The sequence below is a fragment of the Ptychodera flava genome, chromosome 8, assembly GCF_041260155.1.
Source record: "Ptychodera flava strain L36383 chromosome 8, AS_Pfla_20210202, whole genome shotgun sequence".
Classification (NCBI taxonomy): domain Eukaryota; kingdom Metazoa; phylum Hemichordata; class Enteropneusta; family Ptychoderidae; genus Ptychodera; species Ptychodera flava.
In genome coordinates this window covers 35255550-35280588 of record NC_091935.1, presented here as the reverse complement: position 1 = coordinate 35280588, position 25039 = coordinate 35255550, and the positions used below count along the sequence as shown (strand labels likewise).

The 25039-nt window shown below is 37.2% G+C and overlaps 1 protein-coding gene across 1 annotated transcript in view; it reads left to right on the top strand.

The window, feature by feature from the left end:
* LOC139139173 (cholecystokinin receptor-like) overlaps positions 1-23771 on the top strand; it is a 46751-nt gene extending 22980 nt beyond the window's left edge. The window contains exons 2-5 of the mRNA XM_070707984.1: positions 2971-3754; positions 19649-19772; positions 20273-20665; positions 20875-23771. Coding sequence (XP_070564085.1) covers positions 3324-3754; positions 19649-19772; positions 20273-20665; positions 20875-21372 — 1446 coding nt within the window. The 5' untranslated portion in view covers positions 2971-3323 and the 3' untranslated portion in view covers positions 21373-23771. The remainder of the gene's footprint in view (positions 1-2970; positions 3755-19648; positions 19773-20272; positions 20666-20874) is intronic.
* The last annotated feature ends 1268 nt before the right edge of the window (positions 23772-25039 follow it).

Genomic DNA, 25039 nt, shown 5'->3' with positions numbered 1-25039 from the left:
GTAAGTAATTTTTGTTAACGGCTCTACACAAAACGATATTATTTATGCCTAATCGTTATGAATCAAGTAGGAGTTTTACGCTTTTAGTAATGCTTATGATTTAGGAAAAGGTAAGTAAAATTTCTGTTTTGCTGTTTGCGCCCCCGCTCGTGAAGAACACACACAAATATCCTTTGTTGCGTTATAGTGTCGCAAAAGCCTACAGAAAAGAAGCTATGCATTTTGTTTCGTCTACTTCAGCCACATCTAAACTAGTGAACTATCCGATATAGTGAGACGGTACCCTCGGGAAATATCGTCTGTAAGCTATAGTACCGTCTCGTGATTCATTCTGCTACGTTTTAAGTCACGATCAGAAAGGTATGGATGAAAGTAGAGAAGAAGCAGTATTAAAGAAGGGCAGGCTGATTTACCTTAACCAAAAATATGACCCTAAAGCACATAAACAGAAGTAACTCCACAATATACAATACACATTACAATACGTTACAATATTTTTTTGAAGTTCCTTTCACTCGACATAACTACACCTTAACCGGTTTTATTATGGGCGAACTCCTATGATATGCTAGCACATGAGACAAAATAGGGATTTTATGAAAAATGTCAAATATTCCTAATAAATATTCAACAGCGTGTTTACAAAGGACCGTAAATACATGTACCTTACCTTACATCACTACATACATGACTATGCGGCAAAATCATACATGTAATACATATAGAGAACCTAACCCAATAAAGCGGCAATACCATGTTAACAAAAGACAACAATAATGATGCAAGCAAAAAAAATCATATAAATTGATGTACACCACTACCTGTTGTTCGTGTTTAGAAACCACGATGACAAAATAATTCTGAAACAGTCAGAAAAATAGTGGAGAACGATCACACACTATAGCATTCCTACTTCCAGACAAAAAGCGGCTTAGCAGATTGAGGTAACGAAAAGTTAGAATAAGTCAGAGGGATATCCGTCAAAGTTAACAATCAGGCATCGGGGATAGTACAAGTAATCCGAAGAAACAGTAAGGCACATTAAAATCTGATCACGATAATGTCACTGGTGACCGAAGGCATTTGTATAAAACTAGAGTCGAACACAGCCGATCCATCAGGGTCTTGCCATAGTTTTCAAAGTCCAAAGATCGGCTTAAACAAATCGTGAAAGATTCATATATTATTATGTTTCGCCCCCAAGTTGAGATTGGCAGTAACAAGGCAGGCGCTACCTTTCCAACACTAGCAGAACGACTAACTGGGCTGACCAACCTAACTGTTCATTTCTGCAGAACTTGTTGCAAAGACGTCGAAAATATTGAGCGCAAAGAGAGAAAAGCAAATGTTGATTGAAGACTAAAACCACAGTACATGCGTGACCCATTTGTCATTTCAACGATGTCACGTATATTCATTGGTACACAATGTGCATATTTTAAAAGATAGCTGTCAAATATAAAACGCAAATTGAGTCTGTGTGTCATTTTCTGCGTTGGTTTTTAGAGTAAATTCAGAAATTGTGAGTAGAGCTAACGGTGAATTTTAGCGTAACTGTTTACAGTGAACACACTTACAGTGGATCTGCAGCATGATAGTACAAGTACCAGGTTACATCGTTAAAAATACCCACTCTCTAAAAGACTTGTAAGCCAGACACATTTATTCAGTTCTTTTATACGTTTTGCGGTAATTCATACCTACCAACTAAGCTAACACACAAACTTACCCTTGCTGTACCAAATAATAGCTATACCGCAAAATAAGCGGTTTTCTTTTCTAATAATAATATGGAAAGTAATAATTAAAAGACCGAGACGACGGATTGATTAGGCACCGAATGAATTCAAAACAGCAGGTTGTTCCTGTTCTTTCACTCAATAGATATGAACAATTATAAATAATTTAAAGCCAAGGTTGCCACTTCCAAGTTAATATTTAACAAATATAAAGCAACCGTGACGCAGTTGGGTCACGAATGCTACAGTGATAATCTGTCAGCTTCGGAACATCCACAGATAAAAGACGTTCGTCCGTCGAGCGTATATTATGGCGTTTTAATAAATGTGTACAGACATTAGTGCGTTTAAATGTGTTGACTATACAGCGTCAAGGTGACGATTTGTCGCATATTGTCTGTATGCATATTAAGTTCATTTTCTTGTCGCATTGCCTCGTTTTCCAAATGCAATGAATTCTGCTGACTACGCGGCAAAATCGTAGCCATCAACAGAAGCGGGTGGGCGTATTGTTGAATCTCTTTAGATTTCCATTCAGGGTGGAAGTGTGCCCGCTGTGCGCATTTACGTCTGCTCATCAACGTTAATATGTCACATGATGGGATTCAGTAGGGTTTCAGAAGAAAAACACAAAAAAATTGCGGGGAACTATCAACGCAGGATTCGATTTCCGGCCTCACTAACGTCAGTGTGTGTTTGCGTGTAACATCGGCTGACAGGAGTCAAGTGGGCATCATCCGAAGTAGCTTTACATATGACGTTTGGGGTTTCTTGTAAGTGCAGTGCTGGCTCTCAATTGGTTGAGGAACATTGACTTTCAGGCCAGACGAAGTATTACCAGTGTCCATTGTTCTGTGGATGCTAATCAATCAATTGATGAATTCAAACAGGTATTATGAGTTGGAAGGCCAGTGTCATATTTTGTTAGCTTTGAATATTATCGGTATTGTTTAGATTTTAAAATTGTTTTATTCGATCCATCGAAGAATTCAGTTATATCAGCGCTTGGAAAAATTGAGTTTAAATGTTTGTCTCATAGCAATAATTTTCCTGTTGATACTATCAAGAGTTCTTTTAAACTTCAAGTTCCAGATCGAAAGTTTTGTTCTGATTTTCACATATATAATTATTATTTACATATCTTGGCTGAAATGCAAATTCATTAAGTTGTTTATTTTATATTCTTTACCAAAATAAGTATGATTATTCGACTTCCTTCTATTTGTTACAGGTTTATTTGGAGTGCCTGATGGTCACCTGTTATATATAATCCGAGAACTCTACCCATAATTCGGTAACCTTAACTCTCCTTAGAGTTGGAATAGCATCACGTACAGTCGCTGCCAAAAGAGCGCTTATTGTATGAAGACTTGAAGAGCACAGGGGGCTCATAAATCTGGAAACCGTCAGACGTCCTTTCGGTTGATGCGACTTGACAAAAGAAAAACCGGCGGTAACTATCGCGGAATTGAATTAGTCGATAACACTGTTCTTTAAAAGGTAGCTTAACGCAGATAGAAGCCCAGGTAATTCAATTGGAACCGTACACTTAGTAGTATACTGAGTTTCACCGCACGGGCAACGATGGTGTTGCCGAACCAGACAGCGGTCTTTTCGACTCCCGATGCGTTCGTCGACTACTATGATAACGCCTCGTACGACTTTATGAATGAAACGCACCCGGGTTTCATGCCGCCTCAAGCAGCACCCTTGGTAGTCTGGCTACCCACGGTGCTAGTGTACAGCATCACTTTCATGATCGGTCTAGTCGGCAATGTCCTCGTCATCTTTGCCATACAGCGATGCAGACGCTTGCAGAACGTTACCAACTCGTTCCTCGCCAGCCTGGCCACAGCTGACCTGATCATTATCGTGATCGTCATCCCATTCCAGACCCCTACCTACTTCAGCTATAAGTGGGAATTGGGAGAGTTCATGTGCAAGATGCTGACTTATCTCACGCTGCTGTCAAGTTCATGTTCTGTCTTCATGTTGACAGCCATGAGCATTGAAAGGTAAGAGCAGCTGAATATTTAGAAAGGTGCGTTTCTGTGATTCTTTCCACCTAGGGTCTGACAAATAGAATTGCAGGTGCATGTTTTGTGTTCACTTTTTCACCAATGTCAACATCATGTGAAGTGTTTTCCAGTTTTGACTCGATCAAGAATTTGATAACAAACTGTGTAGCGACATGTATAATAACACGATGAAGTGTGCCTAAAGTTATAAAGCTTTATGTTTAGCATGATTATTATCGATCACAGATCACAGTCGCCTTTTATTGTAAACATGACCTCTATGGTATGTTTCATGATAAAGTGAATGTATGTATGTATGTATGTATGTATGTATGTATGTATGTATGTATGTATGTATGTATGTATGTATGTATGTATGTATGTATGTATGTATGTATGTATGTATGTATGTATGTATGTATGTATGTATGTATGTGTTTAGCCCTTGCATTCTTTTGGGGGGGGGGGCAGAGTGGTGTAGGTTGTGAGATGATGGCTTGGTAATGGCTGATTTTCAGTAGCAGTGATAAGTATCTGTGTGTGTATGTATGTATCTTTGTAGGTAGGTAAGTGGGTAGGTTGGTATAGGTATGCATACGTATGGCTTGAAAAATAAGGTGACACCGGTTTTCTCACGAGAAATCATTGTCATAGAATATTTGCTATTATAGTACAGTAGGACAACCAGAGGCTAAAAAATTCACCCGAAGTAATAAATTGCGTCTAACGGTCAATGTTGATCTAATATCAAACAGTATTTGTATTTGTCGTGATCGCGATAAGGTCGTTGAGCGTTGAGCGTGAAGAGGGCATTGTGCCGTTATATGGCTCGTACACGTACACACGTTCATTCCTTGGCTGCAAATTAAGTTCTTGTGTCACAGGTAATAACTTTCAGTGATCTTTAATGGAGTCATTTTTCAAAGATCTCCCTCGACGCTGCCGCTCACATTGTAAAGGCTTCAAGACCTGCGGACAACAATACCGATTCTTAAAGAATGAACGATTCTCATATATGCCAGATTTGATTACAGTAACTGTTATATAGTCGAACACCGATGAAGTAGCGCTCAGTTCAGGGCAATCAGTCAACAGGTAGTAATAGCGACTACATAGACCACAACCATATGTCTGACTAGATTTCACAAATAGTAAAATATTCTGTGTTCGTTGAGAAAATACAACGACAAAACAAATGTATTCGCTGTGAACACCTGTCTCTTTCTGCTTTTTCTGGTAAAGGTTGACATATGTCACAGTACAAACGGCTTTTGTTCCATTCTATAGTCAAATGACCATAATCTAAATATTTACTTACAATTTAACGAACGTATCATATACATACAGGCTGCAATATGGGTTTACAGTATATGAACCCTCCCTTGAACGCCTACGACAAACAGTAGGGATCAACAATTTGCAAAATACTTGACGATCAAACTTGATTCAAAATCTGACGGGATAGAGTCGCAGTTTTTCACGACTTTTTTTTATGTAATGAAAACAATGAAAGCCCTCCAGAAATCAAATATGAAATCATATAATGCAGATTTAGTTTGAACTTACTTTATTGTAAATCTGCCACGCTCCATAGACATGCGTGTGTGGTGTGTATGCGTCTGATTGTTTTCTGTATTTGTTCGGCTTGAAAGCGGAAATGAGGACCTGGTATCGTTTGTCAATTGCTCTTTCAGCAAACGTTAAATAAAGGCGTTACCAACTTCTCAAACGTTTCCAAAACTAAAATGGCAGATTAGATTAGTCGGCGAAATTTCACGCAAGTGTTTTGAACTATAACGCAGCTCAACGCTACCAAAAGGTCTTCAACTAATTACTACAACAGTTATATTTTAGCGAGTTTGTTCTATTTCAGACAAAAAAATCTTGTAATCGCCATTTTCATGAATAATGAAGGTCGACAGTGACTCTGATCGAGACATGCAAATGCATAACACTTGAACTTGATAAGTATCCACATAGGAGATAGGTTAAATTATCTGTAAAAAGATCGGTGATATTGTGACCATTAAAATGCGTGACAGTATTAGCAGATGTACGTGCACCCTAGTCACAATACCTTGAAAGATCGGTGGTTTTATTACGATCAAGTTATTAATTAGTTGTATAGCAGCCCACAATTTAGATTAACTTAATCAAATCAATATTTCATATCCTTGTTAATATCTTACAAGTGTACTGCCGTCGACTTATTTTCAAATATTACCCGAAGCCGTGGAAGAGCATTAATTTAACTTAACAGTTATATTAAAAGTCTTGATTACTTTTTCGTCGTTACATTGTTGTCGATGTATTTCAATTTTGATGTTGTTCTAGTTTCACCGAAAGATGCTTCCACTGGGAAAAATTTCTCGAGTCAATAGAACACCGGCGGATGAATATGCCATCAGTGATCAGCAACAAAGCGCTTGTACACTGGCAGCAACTTCCTGGGCCGTCCCTTTGGGGACAAACACGTGTCAACGTTCTAAGATTAGTTTCTCTCTCTCAATGTGGAAAGCACGACTACTTGATATAACTACCGGCTCCTTGTTTTCTTTATCACGAGCTGCAAGCTTGATTGTTGTTACAATTGTATTGTTGTCAAGTAGTATAAATACCCATTTCGCGGGAGATCGCTTACCGTCATGCCCCTGCCTATGGTAACTGTTCTATTGTACATTGCGGCTCGATTTCAAATAATCGAGCCTGAAGTCTACCCACAATGCAGCAGTCAACGTGTACCATAGTATCGTTCGAGATTGTTTCTGCTTACGTTTGAAATCTGGCCAGCCATCTTTCAATGTGAATTAAACTTAGAGCTCTGCCATAGATCATGTTGAAATCTGACTTCCTCTTGCCTTGATCAGTAACTTTTGTGAATTATATCAAATTTTGGAAGTGACTTCTTGCATAATACTTTCGTTTGGCCACATAATTACAAAACCATCAATCCTAATGCCTTTTAACGCAATACCGTATCTTAGCCTCGTGTTTTGTAATTTTTTAATTTTTCATCTTGTCACACTTAAACTTGCCTTCTCAGATATTTTCCATCCCAGTGTTTGCGAAATGAAATAACCATAGGTCTATGCTTGTTTGTCAGCGTTTCTATGTATTAGTCTGTATCTGTTTTCCCGTTTTTCTTCATAGGTCATCTATTGCTCTCTGTCGATCTCATCTCTGTACGTCGCTCCTCTTCGTCCATTGGTTCATTTCTTCTGTGCATTTGTTCAACTACCTAAGTTTATGATTATAATTCTAATTGACACTTTGTATCCGATAGAAATGATGCGTGCGCTCTTCGAAAACGTGATCTAACGATACCATTATCTCACCGTGTATATTCACAGTTACTGTAATAAATACGATACGCAGAAATTTCGTGAGTGTTCATATTTCAATAATAAAGCTTGTGAGCTTGACAATTGAATTCGTTGCTTGAATCGCCAAGGCGGATCAATGTATCCTTCAGGACCCATGCACTCAGGTCACCCTATCAGACATTTATTGACCAAATTGAGTTAGACAGTTGATTTCTTTGTCTCCTGTAAACTTGACCGCAAATTCAACGTGAATGCAAGGTTCCTTAAATCGATTGTGACAGGTCAATTCAACCGACATAATGTTGCCCATCGGTGGCAGGGTCTCTCATTTTTGACTTCCTCCAGGGATTATACTGACGCCGATCCAAATCTCTGCCAGATTATAGTGTAAGCCACACGTTAATCTATGATCATAGATATGTTCGCGATGTTTTATTTGTCTCTGACAAAACATATCACTTTCAAGAATGCCTGATAGGGAGTTTGGCTTTCTTATCACACCCCTTGAGATCTCACTTGTATCGCACGGTAAGCAATTCTGATCCCCTTTGATTTAAGAGACAGTGTTTTCGCGATGAGAAATAAGAAACCATCTTTTGCCATATCCTTGAGCAGAGAATTTCTTAGAAAACGCACTGCTCGTGAAAAACAGTGCAATACATTACATTGTAATACAGTAACATAAACCCAACAAATGAATACAGTGTACAATGATATATGATGTAATAATATGTGATATGATGGAATAAGGCTAACAAAAATACTCGATTTCGTTCATAGACGGATGTAATCCGGCGTCTGCCCAACGAACAGCAACGTTTTAGAGTCCAACATTAAGGCAGAAGACAAAACACACGGTAAATCATGTGAAATAGACTGCCATTGAAAGTAAAAGACGTCATCACTTTGATGAGGTGTATATGAGCATAGGCCTTTGTTGTTTAAGGTAGAAGGCGCCTCGGGGACAGATAGTCAGACTCTCTCATTTCTACAATGCTTTTCTGATCTACCACTTGTGGGGGCAGGGGGGCTCATTTTAAAGCTCTTGGGGAAAGAAACACTTTTATAGTCTTAGTTTTTCAAAAATGCAAAATTTAATTTTTCTCCATAGAGTTAACACAGGAATGGCGGCCATTTTGAATTTCAAATAGCGCAAAATGTTGGGTAATTTTTTTTCGCTATTTCTAAACTTTGCACGTTGACCCCCGATTTTTATCGCTTGTGTTTGGTAACAGAATGGTTGAAAGTTTCATTGAGGAAAGTTTGAGCAATAGTTTAAGTCTTTCACTTTCGAGGCGCATACTACCTTAACAGTGATCACCATTGGAACATAAAAGCTGAGCGAGTTGACGCGCATACTGTTTCCGGAGATCGTTTTTCAAAGTTTTGAACTACATATACCATTCATAAGAATCATACACCGAAGACCTTTTCTTTCACTTAAGACATCGAGTTTATTTGAAAAAATCGCTTGTCGTTTCCTTAAAGCTCAACCTCAAACGTCGCGCAAAGTCATCTTCAAAATACGTAAACGAATTGTCCCCACGTAATTTTCTTGATCGTGTCTTTGTACTAGTATATCACAACAAACAGAACACGTAATGCGTATATGATGTGTACTCTGTGTCTGTTTAATTTTCGGTGTGTACCCACCATTATACACTTCCACTGTTGAGAGAAATATCAACATCGCCACTTCGATAACGAAGACAATCACGATTTGTCTATATAAAAAAGTTACTTGCTTGACAATTTCTTGAATGCAATTTACAATCAAAGGAGGGTCAGCGCACGTACGCGATACAAAATGCCGTAAAAGTAAATTTGCCCGCACTAAATAGAATGTCAGAGCATATGAAGAGTGATGCGGAATTTCAAACCTGCAAAACATAGTAATGCGCCTTTAATGTCTTAACCTTGTCCCTATCCATGCCTGGAAGATTTAAATTTTGGTGAGGCCAACTCTGACATGAAAAATATCTGCTATCTGCACGATTGATCTCAGGAAGATGTTTGAAAACCGATGAATATGAGATTCTTTTAGATATACTGTATGCATCTGATTCTGGATTTGAAGAAACCTCTTTATACCTACGTTGGGCACTACTTTCCACCTTTTATAAAGAACAAATAGACACTCTCCGCTATACTGAACAGATCCCTATTTGCGGCTGAACTAATTACACGACATTTTTACTGTATCCTTGATTCGACTGCATGAGTTCCTTGACTCTATTATAGCACAAGAACTAAAAGGTCAGAGTAAATTTGTGAAAATAGAAATAGGCAATCCGCCGAAGCACTATACAAGGTGTTATCCTAGGAATGCTGACAAGAAGTTTGATATTTCCAGCTGCGATCAAACATTGACAGTTAGTGCGGGGCTTGACAGTAATGTTTACGTGATAATTCGGGCATTGTCCGCTTTCATCCTCAAAGAACGAACGCGCAGCGTTGTACTCGCTGAATGGATTGATAGCGCATGTATCGACGGTGTTAGATAATGCACGGGCGAAGTGTCATACGATATCTTCAGTTTATGGCGAAATCAGATTATCAAGTAATGTCAGGATAACATATCATGCCCTATAAGGGTCAGACGACTAATATCGTTAATAATATATTTTTGCAAAACAGTTATTCACGAAAGGAAATATACATTCATTTAAAAGTACTATAGGACGCGCTCAGAGTTAATATCTGCCTCTTAAATAAAAGACAGAGATATCATTTATCTCTTTCTATGTCAAAGCGAAATCGTAGTTCCATTAGTGGATCGTCCTTGTGATCGCACGTACGATTTATGATGATTATAGCTGCAGTCAAATGGTAGCTTATCTCTTTGACTGTTATAAATTTCACGTCGTATAAGACTAATGAATTTGAATGTTACAGTATTGCTACAAAAGTTAGAATAGAGCTCAAATAAAAAATACGACAGAGGCAAGTAGAACACGATATATACTTTAAACTATTGACCTATATATAATGAATCGAAAGATAATATATGTCCACTATATAAGTCAGTTATCGGATTTAGTATATTAGTCTATATTCATAACTTAACTGTATAAAGGAATATAGATTTATACATCTACACGTACATCTCTCTCTCTCTGTATATATATTATTAAATTTTTAAAACGGATATATATATTCATGTTTGCATACACGTGTTTGACGATACCTAGTTTTAGTCGGTAGTGTTTGCAATTACTGCAACAAATTCAAAAAGTTCAATTACATCACTTGATTGAAAGCTTCAGACGATATGTATTTAAGGTGTACATTATATAAGTATGCTTCGCTGATGGGCTCGAAGGCATAGATAGTGAAAGACGATTAACGTATTTCATCATTTATGTATTATTTATTCATTCATTTTGTTGTCTTATGCAAAATATATGAATCTAGAGTGACGATTCGACCTCACCAGAGTTAAACCATGATGTGATGTCTTTCAACCGACATCTAAAAGTCGATTTCGGAAGATTTTCCTGTGATGTGGGGACTTTCTAACTTTTGATTCAAGTTACATAAAAAAGACAAATCAGAAGACAACAACTATTTATCGACGACAAGGGACATTTGCATACAACATTTACTGCAATCAGTCTGTATGATGTATACACGTGTTTGACCACACCTCATTTTAATAGACAAGTAAACCCTGACTTTTATAGGATAACTATAGACTTTTAGAAGTGTCATTCAAATTTTCCGACGTGAAAGGATTACATAAAATGTCAATTTCATTGAAGTTTCTTTTATCATTTTGACTGTTTGGAGTGATAACGTTGTATAAATCTTCACATCAAATCAACACAAATAGAGTCAGCGTTGGTGATGCGTTTTTTCGATGAACCAAAGTATCCAAGATTAAGCGCTAAATGTCAAACACTTTTATACGTCATACGAAAATGATATATCCTGGAAAAGAACGTTGTAAGACAAGCCTGTCAGATCTTCTAGACACTCTCCAATAACTCGTTCTTGGCTGTTGGTAGCAGGAATGCTATTTTAATCCTCAAATAATTGAGACATTGGCGTGGCCATGTTGAACTGTAAATCTTTAAATTCACTACACAAGAGGTGATAAGGAAAAAGAGATTTCTGAGCAGCAATTGTTTATGGATTATTTAACATCGCAGATGATAGATAACAGTTGTCGCCAAAATTGCAAGACTGAACCGTTTAAGTCTAAGGTTCTGAACCGCAAAGAGCACACGGGCAAAAGATTCTGATCTCGAAACAATTACAGGAACACGTAGATTTGAAACAGCACTGCAACATCCTGTCGTGCGGTAGAACACTGCTCAGGAGTTACGCCTGCAACAGAGCTTAAATTGACACAAACCCTCTACAGGTTTGGGGCTTATCGGCTCAACTGTCAAACAGAACGAGAAATCCTTATAACAGACGATTGAGTCGGTAAAGGATTACCGCCGATAAGTAGTGGACTTCCCCGATATCATAATTGATCAATTCTTAATTGTTTTGTTTCGCACCGACTGTGTCCAAGGGATTTAAGTGTACTTTCTGACGCAATGACGAGTCCGATTAATTTTCAGTTCGCATGAAGCTTGTACTCGTACAGTCAACACTTGATTGACATCAGTGAAATCGAAGTAAGATATCACCTCAACGATGTACGTGATTTAACTGAAACGGTGTACCCAGAGCTTTTTTGTATCCCACTTTTTATCACAGATTCGTCGATATGTCTGATTTGATGTTGACAGGCCCTTTTGAAGGTTACTTAGAACTATACGTCCTGCGTTTTAAAGTACATGTAGTCAAAAACTTCTGAAAAAGGACACGGATGAAAGGCATACATTGACATATCTGTGATGTATAGACTGAGCTATTTTCTAATATAATTGGCATTCCTGAACTCTTTGGTATCGTCAGTCCACCCAAGACAATCAACGGACGAGCTGACAATCACACAAGTATTAAATTCGTAAATTATGTTCCTTGCATTTCTTATTTACTGTAAAGAATATTTTTTTCGACACATCACTTATAATTAACTTTCGTTCAAAATCAGTTCTAATGAAAGTGACGTTGAATTCAAATGGTGCTACTCAATTATGTTACTTGCTTTCAGTTTTAACTTAACTTTTATCTGGGAACTTACAAAATATGAAAGCCTTCCGTAGTAAGAAACTAAATACTAGTTACTATTATGCCACTTGCATGAATATCATAAAAACAGGAAATCACATATCCTGACATTTACCAAAAGTTCCATGGTGAATGCCTTTACCTACTTTGGACCTTCAAAATAAAATCACAGTGTTCTTATCGTATGACTTGTTTCAATTTCTGTTGAAGTCCTGAAAAATTTGTGTCATAGTTATAATAAAAGCATGAAGTGACAGGTTGAAATCCAATGGAACGGATAGGCTTTTTTCAGTAAATAAAATTTACCCCACAGGCTCCGAATAACCACTGTTCGCTGGTTGCCTCTGCGGTCGTGGCCCTACCAGCAGCAAGTAAAAAACATCTTTGCAGTCGCCGTCACTGAGATGACAAGTGCTGTGCAACGGCAAAATCCCTCTAGTCCGCAAAGAAAGATGCATTTTACTTGAAATAAGCGTCACTTACGCAGTTCTAATGGTGCGTGAAGTGTCACTAAGTTGTCATGATAGCTAAAAAAGGAAGCGTGTTATCCATTAAAATAATTTGTTTTCGGTGAAAAAGTTACAAACATTCGAACTAAAATGAAAGTCGTGCATTCATGGTGAAATGGTTCTGATTTTGAGTGGCGTCTAAGTACTTTTACCAAGGTGTCATGATCCTCTTCACAATCCTTTTTCTTAAATGTATTTTAAGAGTATCTCTCTCTTGTCAGACGTCAAGGTACCACTCTATCTTTCACACTTTTACTGACTATTTCACCGTTATCTCTGTGTTTGCATCAAAAAGCAAGCTGATGCCGATGTTTCTTGATCCGGGTAAATAATACATTCTGCGCACGTCCAATCAACATCTTAGGACTATCACCGCTGTCTTTAAACCCGCCGACATGCTGACGTGACCTAATCCAGTTAAAGGAAATGTGATATTCACAAATGTCAGAGTGCATTGTGAAGGGCTATATGTGACCTTAATAATTTAAACATAATATGTAGAAGGTCAGAAAGAATATGTAATGGGAAGCAGTGCTTAAAAGTTTTGAAATATTAATAACAAAATCCAATATATCAGAATAATAATCTGTAAATCTTCCTTGTAGAAGTGATTTGTCTTAGTGTTGGCAACCTTCATAAAGGTATATGTATACATCGCCAAGGATTAAGTTGAACTGTATCAAGGGCTTACAAAGACCCGGAGCTCTTCAATCCAGCCCAGTTGCTCAAAATTTAGACTTTTATGATGGAGTTAGAGTTAAACTTTGGATCTGTTTCATCTCATTAAAGCATAGATACCTAAGATTACTGATATTTTCAATGATAGGGTTTCATAAAATGTAGTATGTCTGAAGTAGTCTTTCGTCTTTACCTTGAAAAACTGAATAAATAGATTTTTACCATTAAAGAATAAATAAATTAATATATACACACATAAAATAAAACAAACATGATAAAAGGCAGGTGCACACATTAAATGATTAAAGAGGCATTATTTGGTTGTAATCTTGAAACAAAAAAAAACAAAAAACATTTTAAAAAAACAAAAATATATCAAGGCATAATCGATAATAATCTAGGACGAACAATGAAAAATGCAAAACTCAAATACTGTACAGTAGCTGATAAATTTTTAAATTTACATAAGTTAGACTCATATATTATTTACACACAAATTTCAATTTGTGTGGTGACTTGATATATTAGAGGGAGGACAGAAAGCGAAGCGAACGTGATCACAGTAAGTGAGGCTACCCACAATTCCCCTTGATTTGTGCACTCGGACATTATTTGCTGAAGGTTTCTTCAATTTTATCAGTTTCTGAACAATTTGAAACTTAGAATTTCATTTAAGGATTATTTGTTAAAATTATGTTCCAAAGTTATTGATTCAGTATAAAATCAAGAGTAAATTGAATAAGAAGTCGATGTTTGGAGATGCTAAAATTGTACACTTTTCAAGTTAAAGTTATCAGCAACCAAGATGGTCTAATCATACCACCTGCCAGACATGCAAATTTCCTTTGTCACAAACATTCAAAAAAATCAATACCCTTTCTTTTGCCAACACATATGCAACTTATTCCCTTAGTTTCCTTGAAAATATTATGTATGGCTGTCAAAAATCTATGTTGACAAAATTACAAAATTGCTATCTCCTCCGCGGAAAGGGGGTTATTCTTCTAATTATTCACAGTGAGAAATCAGAAAATTATGATTATCAAAACTATGTTGCCAGAAGTTTGAAATATGGACCGAGCTCTTCTCTGTACAGAAGAAATTTGCTTCAGTTCAGTGAGTGAGCTGTGTGTGCACCAATCATGGGGAATTGTGGGTAGCCTCACTTACTGTGGTGATGTGATGAGTTTTACAAGTACTCTCACATTGTACAGGTAAACTTACAAGTTATCACTATTTCATGTTTAAGGCAGTAGGCGCCTCGAAAGTGAAGGACTTATACTTTTGCTCAAACGTTCCTTTGTGAAACTATTAAACATTTTCATCAAGATCAGAGGTCACGGTGCAAATTTTGGTAATAGAAAAACAAATTAAAACAAATTTACCAATATTGGAAATTCATAATTGGCGACATCCCATAGTTTTGCATAGAAAAAATAAACATTTTCGATTTTCACAAAAACACAGTGCATTTCACATCGGTGCCACAACTCCGCGAATGAGACGGACGCATTGCACTTACAACACAAACGATTAGCTTGGGTATCACGACATATTTCAAGAAACTACTACAGTGCACATTGATAAAGCATCTAGTAGCGTTTCGATTGTTTAGAACAGGCTGTGTTAACACGTATAAGGAAGACATATCGGGGGAAACTGCTTGATGTCAAATACGTATGCCAAACGATAGTTTACAGGAGGTTAAAGTTCATGTCAAAGCTGTACAAGTGTCACTGCACGATGACAGGCGAATTTGCAAAGGTTGGAAAATGTAAACACTTCAGTGATTTTCCATTGATGACGAAAGAGAGATTCTACGTTGTTTGGTAACTTTAATATTATATGGTAATGGCCCTGTCACACTTTGACGATTTAGCCAGCGTAGGTCAACGAATGAAATTTGGCGAATACGCTTGGCGTACGTCGAATGCGTTATGAGTAAGTTTCAAGTTAAGAACACGCTGAAGCACGCTGGTATACGTCGTAGTACGGCGAGGTCGTCGAAAACTTTTGTGCGTGCACAAAACTTTTCAATGTATGCCAGCGTATGGCTCATACGTCCCGGATAGGGGACTATAATTAAAGTTGTAGGTAGGTTATGCGCTCGTTGACACATGATCACACACGATACTTGTAAGTTACTCATAATGCGTCGAGATAATTGAAAGGCGTTCCCAAAACATATTTTAACCTATTGGTACGTTATGAATACGCTATGTATACGCTCAAAATTAAAAAAGACATTGTATAGTTAGCAAGCCAGAGTTTTAGAGAAATTTTGATACGTCGGCGTACGCTGGCTAAATCATCAAGGTGTGACTGGGCCCTTACATGCTACTCTAAAAGGATCACTACACACTATCGTCTTTTGAATGTATGACACACGGAACTGATTTACTAGCTTTTCAAAATTACTTTGAATCGTCAGGTGTAGGAAATTGCCAGTGCACGTCATCATTGTTCGCTATTCCTCACTAAAAACTAATTTCGTGCAATTATAACATGGCAAGAAGTCGTACTAAAAGCCTTTTAATTGAGTGAAGGTTTGGTAGAGTGATACATGACCTTAGCGAGGAGTTCTAAAAATTTCCCTCGAAGAAAATCAACGTATGACTCACGGTTAATTACCATACTAAATATGAACTTTTGTAAATCCCAGGCCTGTGTCGGCAATTTTTATTTGCTGCAGTGAGACCTATTTTGATATTGATGACATTTTTCAACCTTTGCTGCATATGTATTAAAAGTATTCAATTGGTACACCATGAATGACGAAGGCGACACGAGTAAAATTATATCTCCCAGCTTTCAATCAAGCTCAATGACTGTCAACACCATTAAGTCAAATGATAAGAAAGATTTTGGTACACGGAAGCTTTTTGTCCAAAGGTCACGAAATATGTCAGCGAAAAACATCGCGATTTTGTGTTTTAAAAGCCATTAATAGATCCCAAATTTCTACATCTGATAAAATGTAATTGATGTTAACACGTTGGCAATTAACTACAATCATCCTTATTGCGATCCGCACTAATGTGTTAACTCCCTTGCATTGACAGCGTCGAGGCCTGATTCCCGCTTTCTTCTGATTGGCAGATCTGTAAAGTAATATGTGTGACCTTGATTGCAAGGTATTGAAGAAACAAACACACTTGAAGGATGGCTATGAACAAAAAAAATCGATGTTGGCATGGAAACTGCCGTAAAAAGTAAATGGCGTTCAAGCGCCTTTTAAGTCTCTTTACCGAGGAGAAAACGAGATGCTTGAGACCCTCAAATAATTAAGAAGCCAATAACCTGTCGTCCTGTATCAGTTAGCTTTCTATATAAGCCATATTAACATAAATAAAGAGTGTCCAAAATATCATTTGGAAAAAAGAACTACTTTTTGTCGCCATAGTGACTTTTCATGTACAGTTACATGTATGTATCTCCTTAACATCGACATAGGCATGAATACAAAACATGCGAGACAGGCAGTTCATCATTACGTTCTCGATGCCCTGATAAATTTCCCTTTATCTCTCAGGAAGTCATCACCCAAAAAATCTGAACCTAGAGCAAAAAGGAAATATGTAAGTGATTCCGATGACCTTCCCTATTTTTAATCCACCGATACACAAAAACATCTTTCTTTTTTCATTTTCAATGTGAATCAGAGCAATTTAAAATGCCATTAAAATTTCAGATCTATCCTTGTTAAAGGAATCCCACATTTTTAAGTTCAACCTTGTTTCTGGAGTAATTTGTTCAGCAATTTATATGCAGATAATTGCAAATGTTATATTCCCATAATCAATTCAGCATTTCTTATATTTTGTTTACTCCAGAAAAAAATGTGATGTATATAAACCCTTCCCCTTTCGGATTTTTAAAACAATTTGCACCATGAAGAAATTTATTCTTTATCTATGCAGACGACCTCTGATATCTGAAAATCTATCCATCTCCTATGACGCCTAACTCTCACTCGCTGCGTTTTGATACTGCTACAAGCAGTACATTTCGAAACTGATATAAGCTATACTGTAACAGACAATCAGGAAAACTTTCATTGTTGACGCCGTCCTTCTCAGAAGAAAATATGATTTTCCCTCCAAAGAATTAGACATAGAAAAAAAGATCGACAGTTGGAAATCGTCTTCCATTATGAATATGTACGGGGAGAAAATTGTCTCTGACATACACGCTGAAGTTTGTTTGGCAAAGTTTATCAATATCATAAGCAGAGCTTCCTCTAGGGTTTTCAAAGCTGCGTAAGGCTTTACGCAAATGGTTTTTTTTTTATTTGCGTAAAATGTATCAAAAACGCGTACAACTACACGTATGTACCTATAAATTAGCTATAAATCTCTGTCGACGGTATTCGTTTCTTTACTTTACCTGTCTACTATTTCCGACGATGTATTTTTGCTTCTTGAACTCTATCATCGCTGCTCTGAAGTCAAATTCGCCAAGTCTTGGCCCTTGCATTGTCATCATCATCAGGTCATTGATGACATCTGCACTCAGACAACTACGTTTCGATTTTTTTATCGTGCTTTAGGTACTGAACCCACGTTCACATGAGACAGATAAGACTGGAATCACTGCTGCAATTATGGTCAATTTTGTCGCGATGGAAACATGGAAAGTCACTGCTGCTCGATGGCTGGTTACCGTCGATGGTTTGCTTGCTTGACATCTTTTCTACTTCCACTTCTTTTGATGGTGCAAAGGACAGTCGATGGTCTTGACATACTTTGGAAGTACTGACTAAACCGTAGACAGCAATTTGAAAAAACTACCACACCACTCTGATCAAAAGTGTACGTTCCTCACTGCATAATAATCTTCCGAATTTTGCACTTTTTAATGATATCCGACGGTCGTGTCGAAGATGTTTCGAAGCTGAAATTACTAATCGCATTCAGTGTAATCGTTGTTACTCCGCCAGTCTATCAAAGTAATAACACTTTAATCAAGACTGTTTAAAGTAACACTTCGTTAGTCTAATTGAAGATATAGAGTTATAAGCTATAATAGATTTAAAATGGCGTGATCAAAAGACTCGATGCATCCAATTCTGAACAAGGAGATATTTTACAGAGAAAATCACACTTATGTACAGTCGACATTTCTACTTCTTTGGAAATCCGCCAACGACAGTATTGTTGATGATATATTAAGCAAATAATCATAACGGCCGAAAAACCAAGGAGTTTACGTCATCCCTTGTTTAGAAATTGTATGGTCGACAGGAGCGTTGCGACGACTAAAGTATTTCCTCGAAAGAGCATAAAGAGCAGTGCACGTTACCACTTTTGCTCACGTCTTTGTTACGGAGACTGCGTGTTTTTTTCAATGTGTATCTTATTACGCAAACGTCCATTTACTTTGCGTATTTCAGAGTATTGCGTATTTCAGTAATTATGCGTGAAATGCGCAGGATTTTGCGTTAACTGAAGCTGTGATCACAAGTCGTGGTATTTGTCTAAGATACATAATGAACTAAACTGTTTACTCGCATAAGACATACTGGATATGTGCATTTAGGGGGAACCGTACAAGGAGAGAGAGAGAGAGAGAGAGAGAGAGAGAGAGAGAGAGAGAGAGAGAGAGAGAGAGAGAGAGAGAGAGAGAGAGACGCGTGCAGGTTATTAGAAACGTGTGTATGCAGCTACGTTCCCATATCTTCATGAAAATTCCCGGTCGTACATGGGAATTATTCGAAAGGAGAGACAATAATCATACCCGATGAGCTGAGTTCAATTTTTATTGATATTACTATACAATTTACAGAAAAGATTTGCCACTCAGAAAGCTTGGATAGTATTATAAACTTTGTGTAGGTTTAGACTTTAGGCTTTATTACATGTCTTGAACGTAGCATGTCGCGCACTTCATAGGATTCAATGGTAACTCGTTGACGACGTCGCACCGCATCGTCATCATTTGACTGAAGGTATACCTGACCTATATTCAACATGACAACCTTGGATTTCAAAATGTTCAAATGACAAATGAGAGTGCTCTCTCTTTATGCTTGATTAAGAAAAAGCACAAAGTCTCCTTTGGTACAGCATGAGCTAGGTTAACTTTCAACTTTTTGATAGAGGCAGACTTTGGGCAGTGAATTCAATTTTTCCATTCTGCAGACTTTACGGAAAGAACGGCTTTAAGGTGAACCTCGAACGGACCGTAAGTTAAGATCAACGCTGGGTTGTCGGCAAATGCAGTGTCAATAATAATCTAAACGTTATTTGTTGCAGATACTTTGTGATTGTTCATCCACTTTTGGCAAAGTCAGTCATTACACTCGGACGAGCACGTAAGGTCATCATATCGGTTTGGTTGGTTGCCATGGTTTACAGTTTTCCTCCGTTGTACAGTAGGGTAAGTCTAGCCACAAAAAAGAAACCTTTGTATACAAAGTATTTTATAAACAAAATGGTCCGTCAGATCACTTTCATGATCAACTATTGGATTCAAAGTGCATATATATCATACTATAATCATACCATCGTACATACTTACCAAAAATTATTTATTCAGAATTCATTATAAACATCATCCAAATCACAATGATGATCACTGCAAATTAAAAAATACAAACAAACAAACAAACCAACAAACAAACAAACAAACAAACAAACAAACAAACAAACACACACACACATACATACATACATACATACATACATACATACATACATACATACATACATACATACATACATTCATACATACATACATACATACATACATACATTCAGACATACAGACATACATACACTATTTCTACATTAAATTATTTCGCGAAACGCCGGTATTCAAAAAAATGTACACATGTACATCAATCATTCTAATGATTTTTTTTTATATTATGATATCAGAGGCAGATCGCATATAAAAATGATGGTCATCCAACTTACCATACTTGTCACACCTACTGGCCAAATAATGTACTTGGGAAAATATATTCAATTTACCTGCTTCTCGGTATGTACCTGATACCGCTGTTCATAATGGTCTACTGCTACTCGAGGATAATTTACGAGTTATGGATTAGTACGAAGAAATCGCAGCAGCTTCAGAACAGACACGCATGCGCCCGCCGCCTGTGCAGCAATGGTCCTGGCTCTGCCGGTGGAGGTACCAATGGTGTTCTGAGATTGCCCGTGCCGACAACTGCAAGGACTCGAAGTTTGGACTGCGTTGATGCTGTCGACGAGCAGAAGCAGATAAAATTGTCAAGACGAGGGGATTTCGACCAGGGTAGAAAACAAGTGAGAATATTTTATAGTATTTGAAGGCGACAAATGTGCTGGGTCATATAAAAAAAGAAAACTCCCTACCACTAAAATGTTAAAACCTCATAAAAAGTAACATTTATTAACGTAAGTTTCCTTCCTGGTGTGAGATGTAGTTTACATGATAGTAGTATTTATCAACAGCTTGTTTATCTTTTCACTTCTTCCCTGTTTCTCGACTGTAGGTTATAGTGATGCTATTGGTTGTTGTGGCACTCTTCATGCTTTGCTGGGGTCCACTCATATGGCTGGTTTTCCTGATCGAGTTCGAGTTAGTGAAAAGGTTCAGCATCATCAGGACATACCTAGAGATCTCTTTCAACCTGTTCTCATACCTCAACAGCTGTATGAACCCCATATGCTACGCTTTCATCTCACGCACCTTCAGGGAGTGTTTCTTGTGGGCGTGTCGTACCTGCTGTCACCACACTGAATTCCGTGAACGCACTCGCCGCTCGGCCAGCTTGATTAGCAAGAGTACGGTGACCTCTCTGTACAGCAGAAGCTCCTTGAACAGAAGCTCCAGCACACTAAGAAATTCGGCCACCACCATATCATCACGTCAGCAGAGCCCCATGGTGGAGAATCCGCCGTGGAACATCCAGGATATCGGAGCATCAACGGTTATGAGCTTAAGAACAAACAACACTGTTAATGCAACAGGCGGTGAAAGCAATGTCTGAGGAGTGGAAATTTACTTTCGTGGTTATATGCTGTCATTATAAATACAAACTGTCTCGTCTCAAATAAGATCATAGATAGATCGTACACAGTGGTTTTGCATAATGGTTTTACGAAGTCTATCTTATGATCACTCATTAAAAAATTAAGGCTATTAAATGCTGATGTCATCAATTCAGATATCAATCAAAGTATTTTTTAGTTTTGACCATTGGCCATCAGAACAACTCAACATTCTTGTTAAATTCTTTCAGGATTGACACCACATGCACTTAACCTTTTCAGGCAAACAGTATATCAGCCATTCATCTCTACTCTTCCTTTAGTTAAAGCTGATTTTTATCTAGCTATTTCATACACTGAATACCGTTTGATCACCATGAAACACATCCATTGACGTCATATTAAGATTTAAACTACTATTGTGAATCACTCCTATACGAATAGCTTTATTTAAATGTGTCCCTAGCCTTATGCTAAGCAAACTGCTAATAAAAGAATTTGTTATATCACTTTGTTGAAAATACAGAGGAATGCGTGTCCCGCATTTAAAGTTCGACAATAGAGCTCGATAATTCTAGTTCTCCATCATTCAAAGGTTTTCGCAATATAGTGCTTTAGGAGTGTAAATGTGGTAACTTATGTGCCAAATATTTTCCTTTCTTAAAATTCATAATAATGTGTTGCAAAAATAGCAGAACACAAGAAGGAAGTATATTCTTTACGAAATTTGTAAGATAAAGCAAAGTTAATCCACGGTGATATGTATGCAAGCTGAATTATCAATGTTTTACGGTTTCGAACGTGAAAAGGAAAAACTCTAAAGGCCATTAGCCCTCCTGCCCTTTCCGGATAGTTTTTGTCTGTAAATGTTGAATCTGAACAAAATTTTTCTGCTGCATGTGCTATTGACTTAAGCGAAATACAGCTACTTTTAATTATTGTCTCAGTAACAAGTAAAAATTTTAAAAAGTTGCCTCTCAGAGTATAATTATTACATTAGTAAACATTTACGTTTTTCTTCACAGCAGAATTTATCAAGATGTGTATGATTTTGTAAAAACATGTCTGACTTTCCACCTTTTGTGTAAATCATTAAATAGTGATGTCACTTTTAGATGCAAAATTATACACAACACCGATGCCTCAAATCGGAGGGCCCTTTGTGACGCGAAATTTCATCTCAAAGGGGAAATGATCACTACTGTCTTTCATCATCAACGTTGAATTTCACCACGTCTATCATGGTTCGCCTTTGTTTCATTTCCAACACCAAATTATAGCTTTAATGTACAGTTTCTACTCACTGTTAAACAATGGAAATACAAGACTGAATTTTGTACAAATAGAATATAAGATTGTAATACAGTTGTTAGCGATAGTATAGTGCTTTCTTAAGTGCATCTTACAAGTTACAGTATTTTTACATGTGTAGTGAAAAGAGATATCAGATAGAATAAGTGTTAAAATCATGTTTATTTGGCAAAAAGTATATCACAAAAAGTTTAAATAAATTAATTGACATTTATAATATTGAATACAATGAGAGAATATGTCTTCATGAGATCAGAGATCCTATAATTTATTATTCTATAACAGGGTTCCCCCTGGGCACTGTAACAAAATGTCGATATGCATGAAACGATACTTCAGAAACAATACCGCATTGCTTCCTGTCTATTTTTCCAAAACAGATGAGATGACGTAATACTGTTTAGCTATAATCAGACGGCTGAACGTGATTCAACGTAATTAAAATGGCTGCATTGCCGTATTTTATGCAGACAAGGCATATCCAAACAAGCTACCAAAGTACAGTCACCAGGCCAAGTTTCCCCCTCTTTCGTAGAACTGTAATTAACGTTTTATATTTTGTGACATGGCTGTCTACACATACGAACGTCTTGTACATTGAATTACTTTGAATACAGGTTTGAATACAATGGTAATGAAAATAGTATATTACAAATGTAAAAATTTAGTAACATTCCTATATGTATATTGGTATTATTTGTTAATTTACTTAAGATGTTTTACTCTAATTTTGAGATTACATCACTATAGATTATGTGTATACAAGTATTTGCTTGATCTCCATCATGTAAGAGAGTGTATACATGCGTATTTACTGTATATATTTAATTAGACAATATTTATCCATATGTATTTAACAACAGATCTAAGGATCTTTTGGTTGCAAATGAATTACTGAACATGGCCGATCTGATCTTGCAGTCATATATTTGTTGAGTAATTATTTACTGAGTAAGCCCTTTGTTGAAATGGTTCATCCCCACATGTCAGATATCCAAAATGGCCCCCTATTCTATATTACAGAGAAAGGTAACATTGTGTAAATAATTTGTGACGAATAAACGAATAAAATGTCTTCTTGACCACACTTTCGGTGCTCATGTTGTAAATTTCTGAATCCAAGACGGATATTTCACGCTTTTTTGAAAAACCTTACTCTATGTTACCAAAGATGATTTTTTAGTATTTCATGTCAAATCATGGTTATAAAAAATTGTGCCAATCGAGCCAATTTATGTAGAATGTCTTTACTTTGTTATAGTTTTATATTTCTACCTATCTGCAGATAATACCACCAGGTCTAAATTCTTCCTGTACTTGTTAACAAGAAAAGTCGGAACATAATTGTTGGCGTCGTTTTGCTATTTGCCTCAGAACATTATACCCATGATGTCTTGTAATATGTTTGCTACAATACCAGTCGGTTAATAGTTTCTAAAGCTGACAACAGTTGACGTGATCATTGCATTTATCAGCGCCAAAATAATGCATACTACGTGACCGTGAATTGACAAATGACAACTAAGATTTTGGATAATGTGTATTGAAGAATCGATTAAGTATCTGTGAGTTTAAACTGTATGATAGATTCTTTTCCCAAAGTTGTATAGTTTAGTCAGATAGAACTTACCAATTTGCCTTTCTGATTCCAGGAAAACTTTGCAAATGGGGAGAGAAGGATATTGACGTATCATAATGATTCAATTTTTGCCATTTTCTGATAACTTGGGTGTGATACTGTAGCGACTTTAAAGTGGCACTCCCACTGGGTAACATTTTTAAAGCACATTTTGTTAATGCCAACGGTCGATATTTGACGTGGCGACTGCGCGCGGATAACGAGATATCGATAAAAACGTCCTCAAAACAGTAAAAATTTGAATTCCGGTGGCCCACCTAAATTCAGCTTCCGAACATCGAACGTTCAGCACTGGGGCCATTGTCAACTAAGCTATGGAGTACGAGTCTACGCTTACGCTGTTGTATGCCACAGTACCACTCGCGTCGGTGATCGGTCATGCCCCCCGGGGGAAAGCCGAGTCTTACTGACTCTGAGATAAAAGGGAAAACAAAGTTTGATTCCACCAGAATTCGCATAGGTGACTAGCACAGTAACGTGCGGTTGATACGTAGCGGCCGCAGAGTGGTATGCATAGACGCATACCACGCGCGCGGCGTACTGTGTGGCAGACGACAAAATGTAGTCATCGGAGGCGGCTAATATTTGACACGTAAAAACTGATGTTTATGTGGTATAGTACAACTGATTTAGAATAATGAAAACGACAAAAACTAAGGAGAAGTTTTACAAAACTTACCTGAGGTAATGGCATAATGCTGTATATAAAGTCTTTG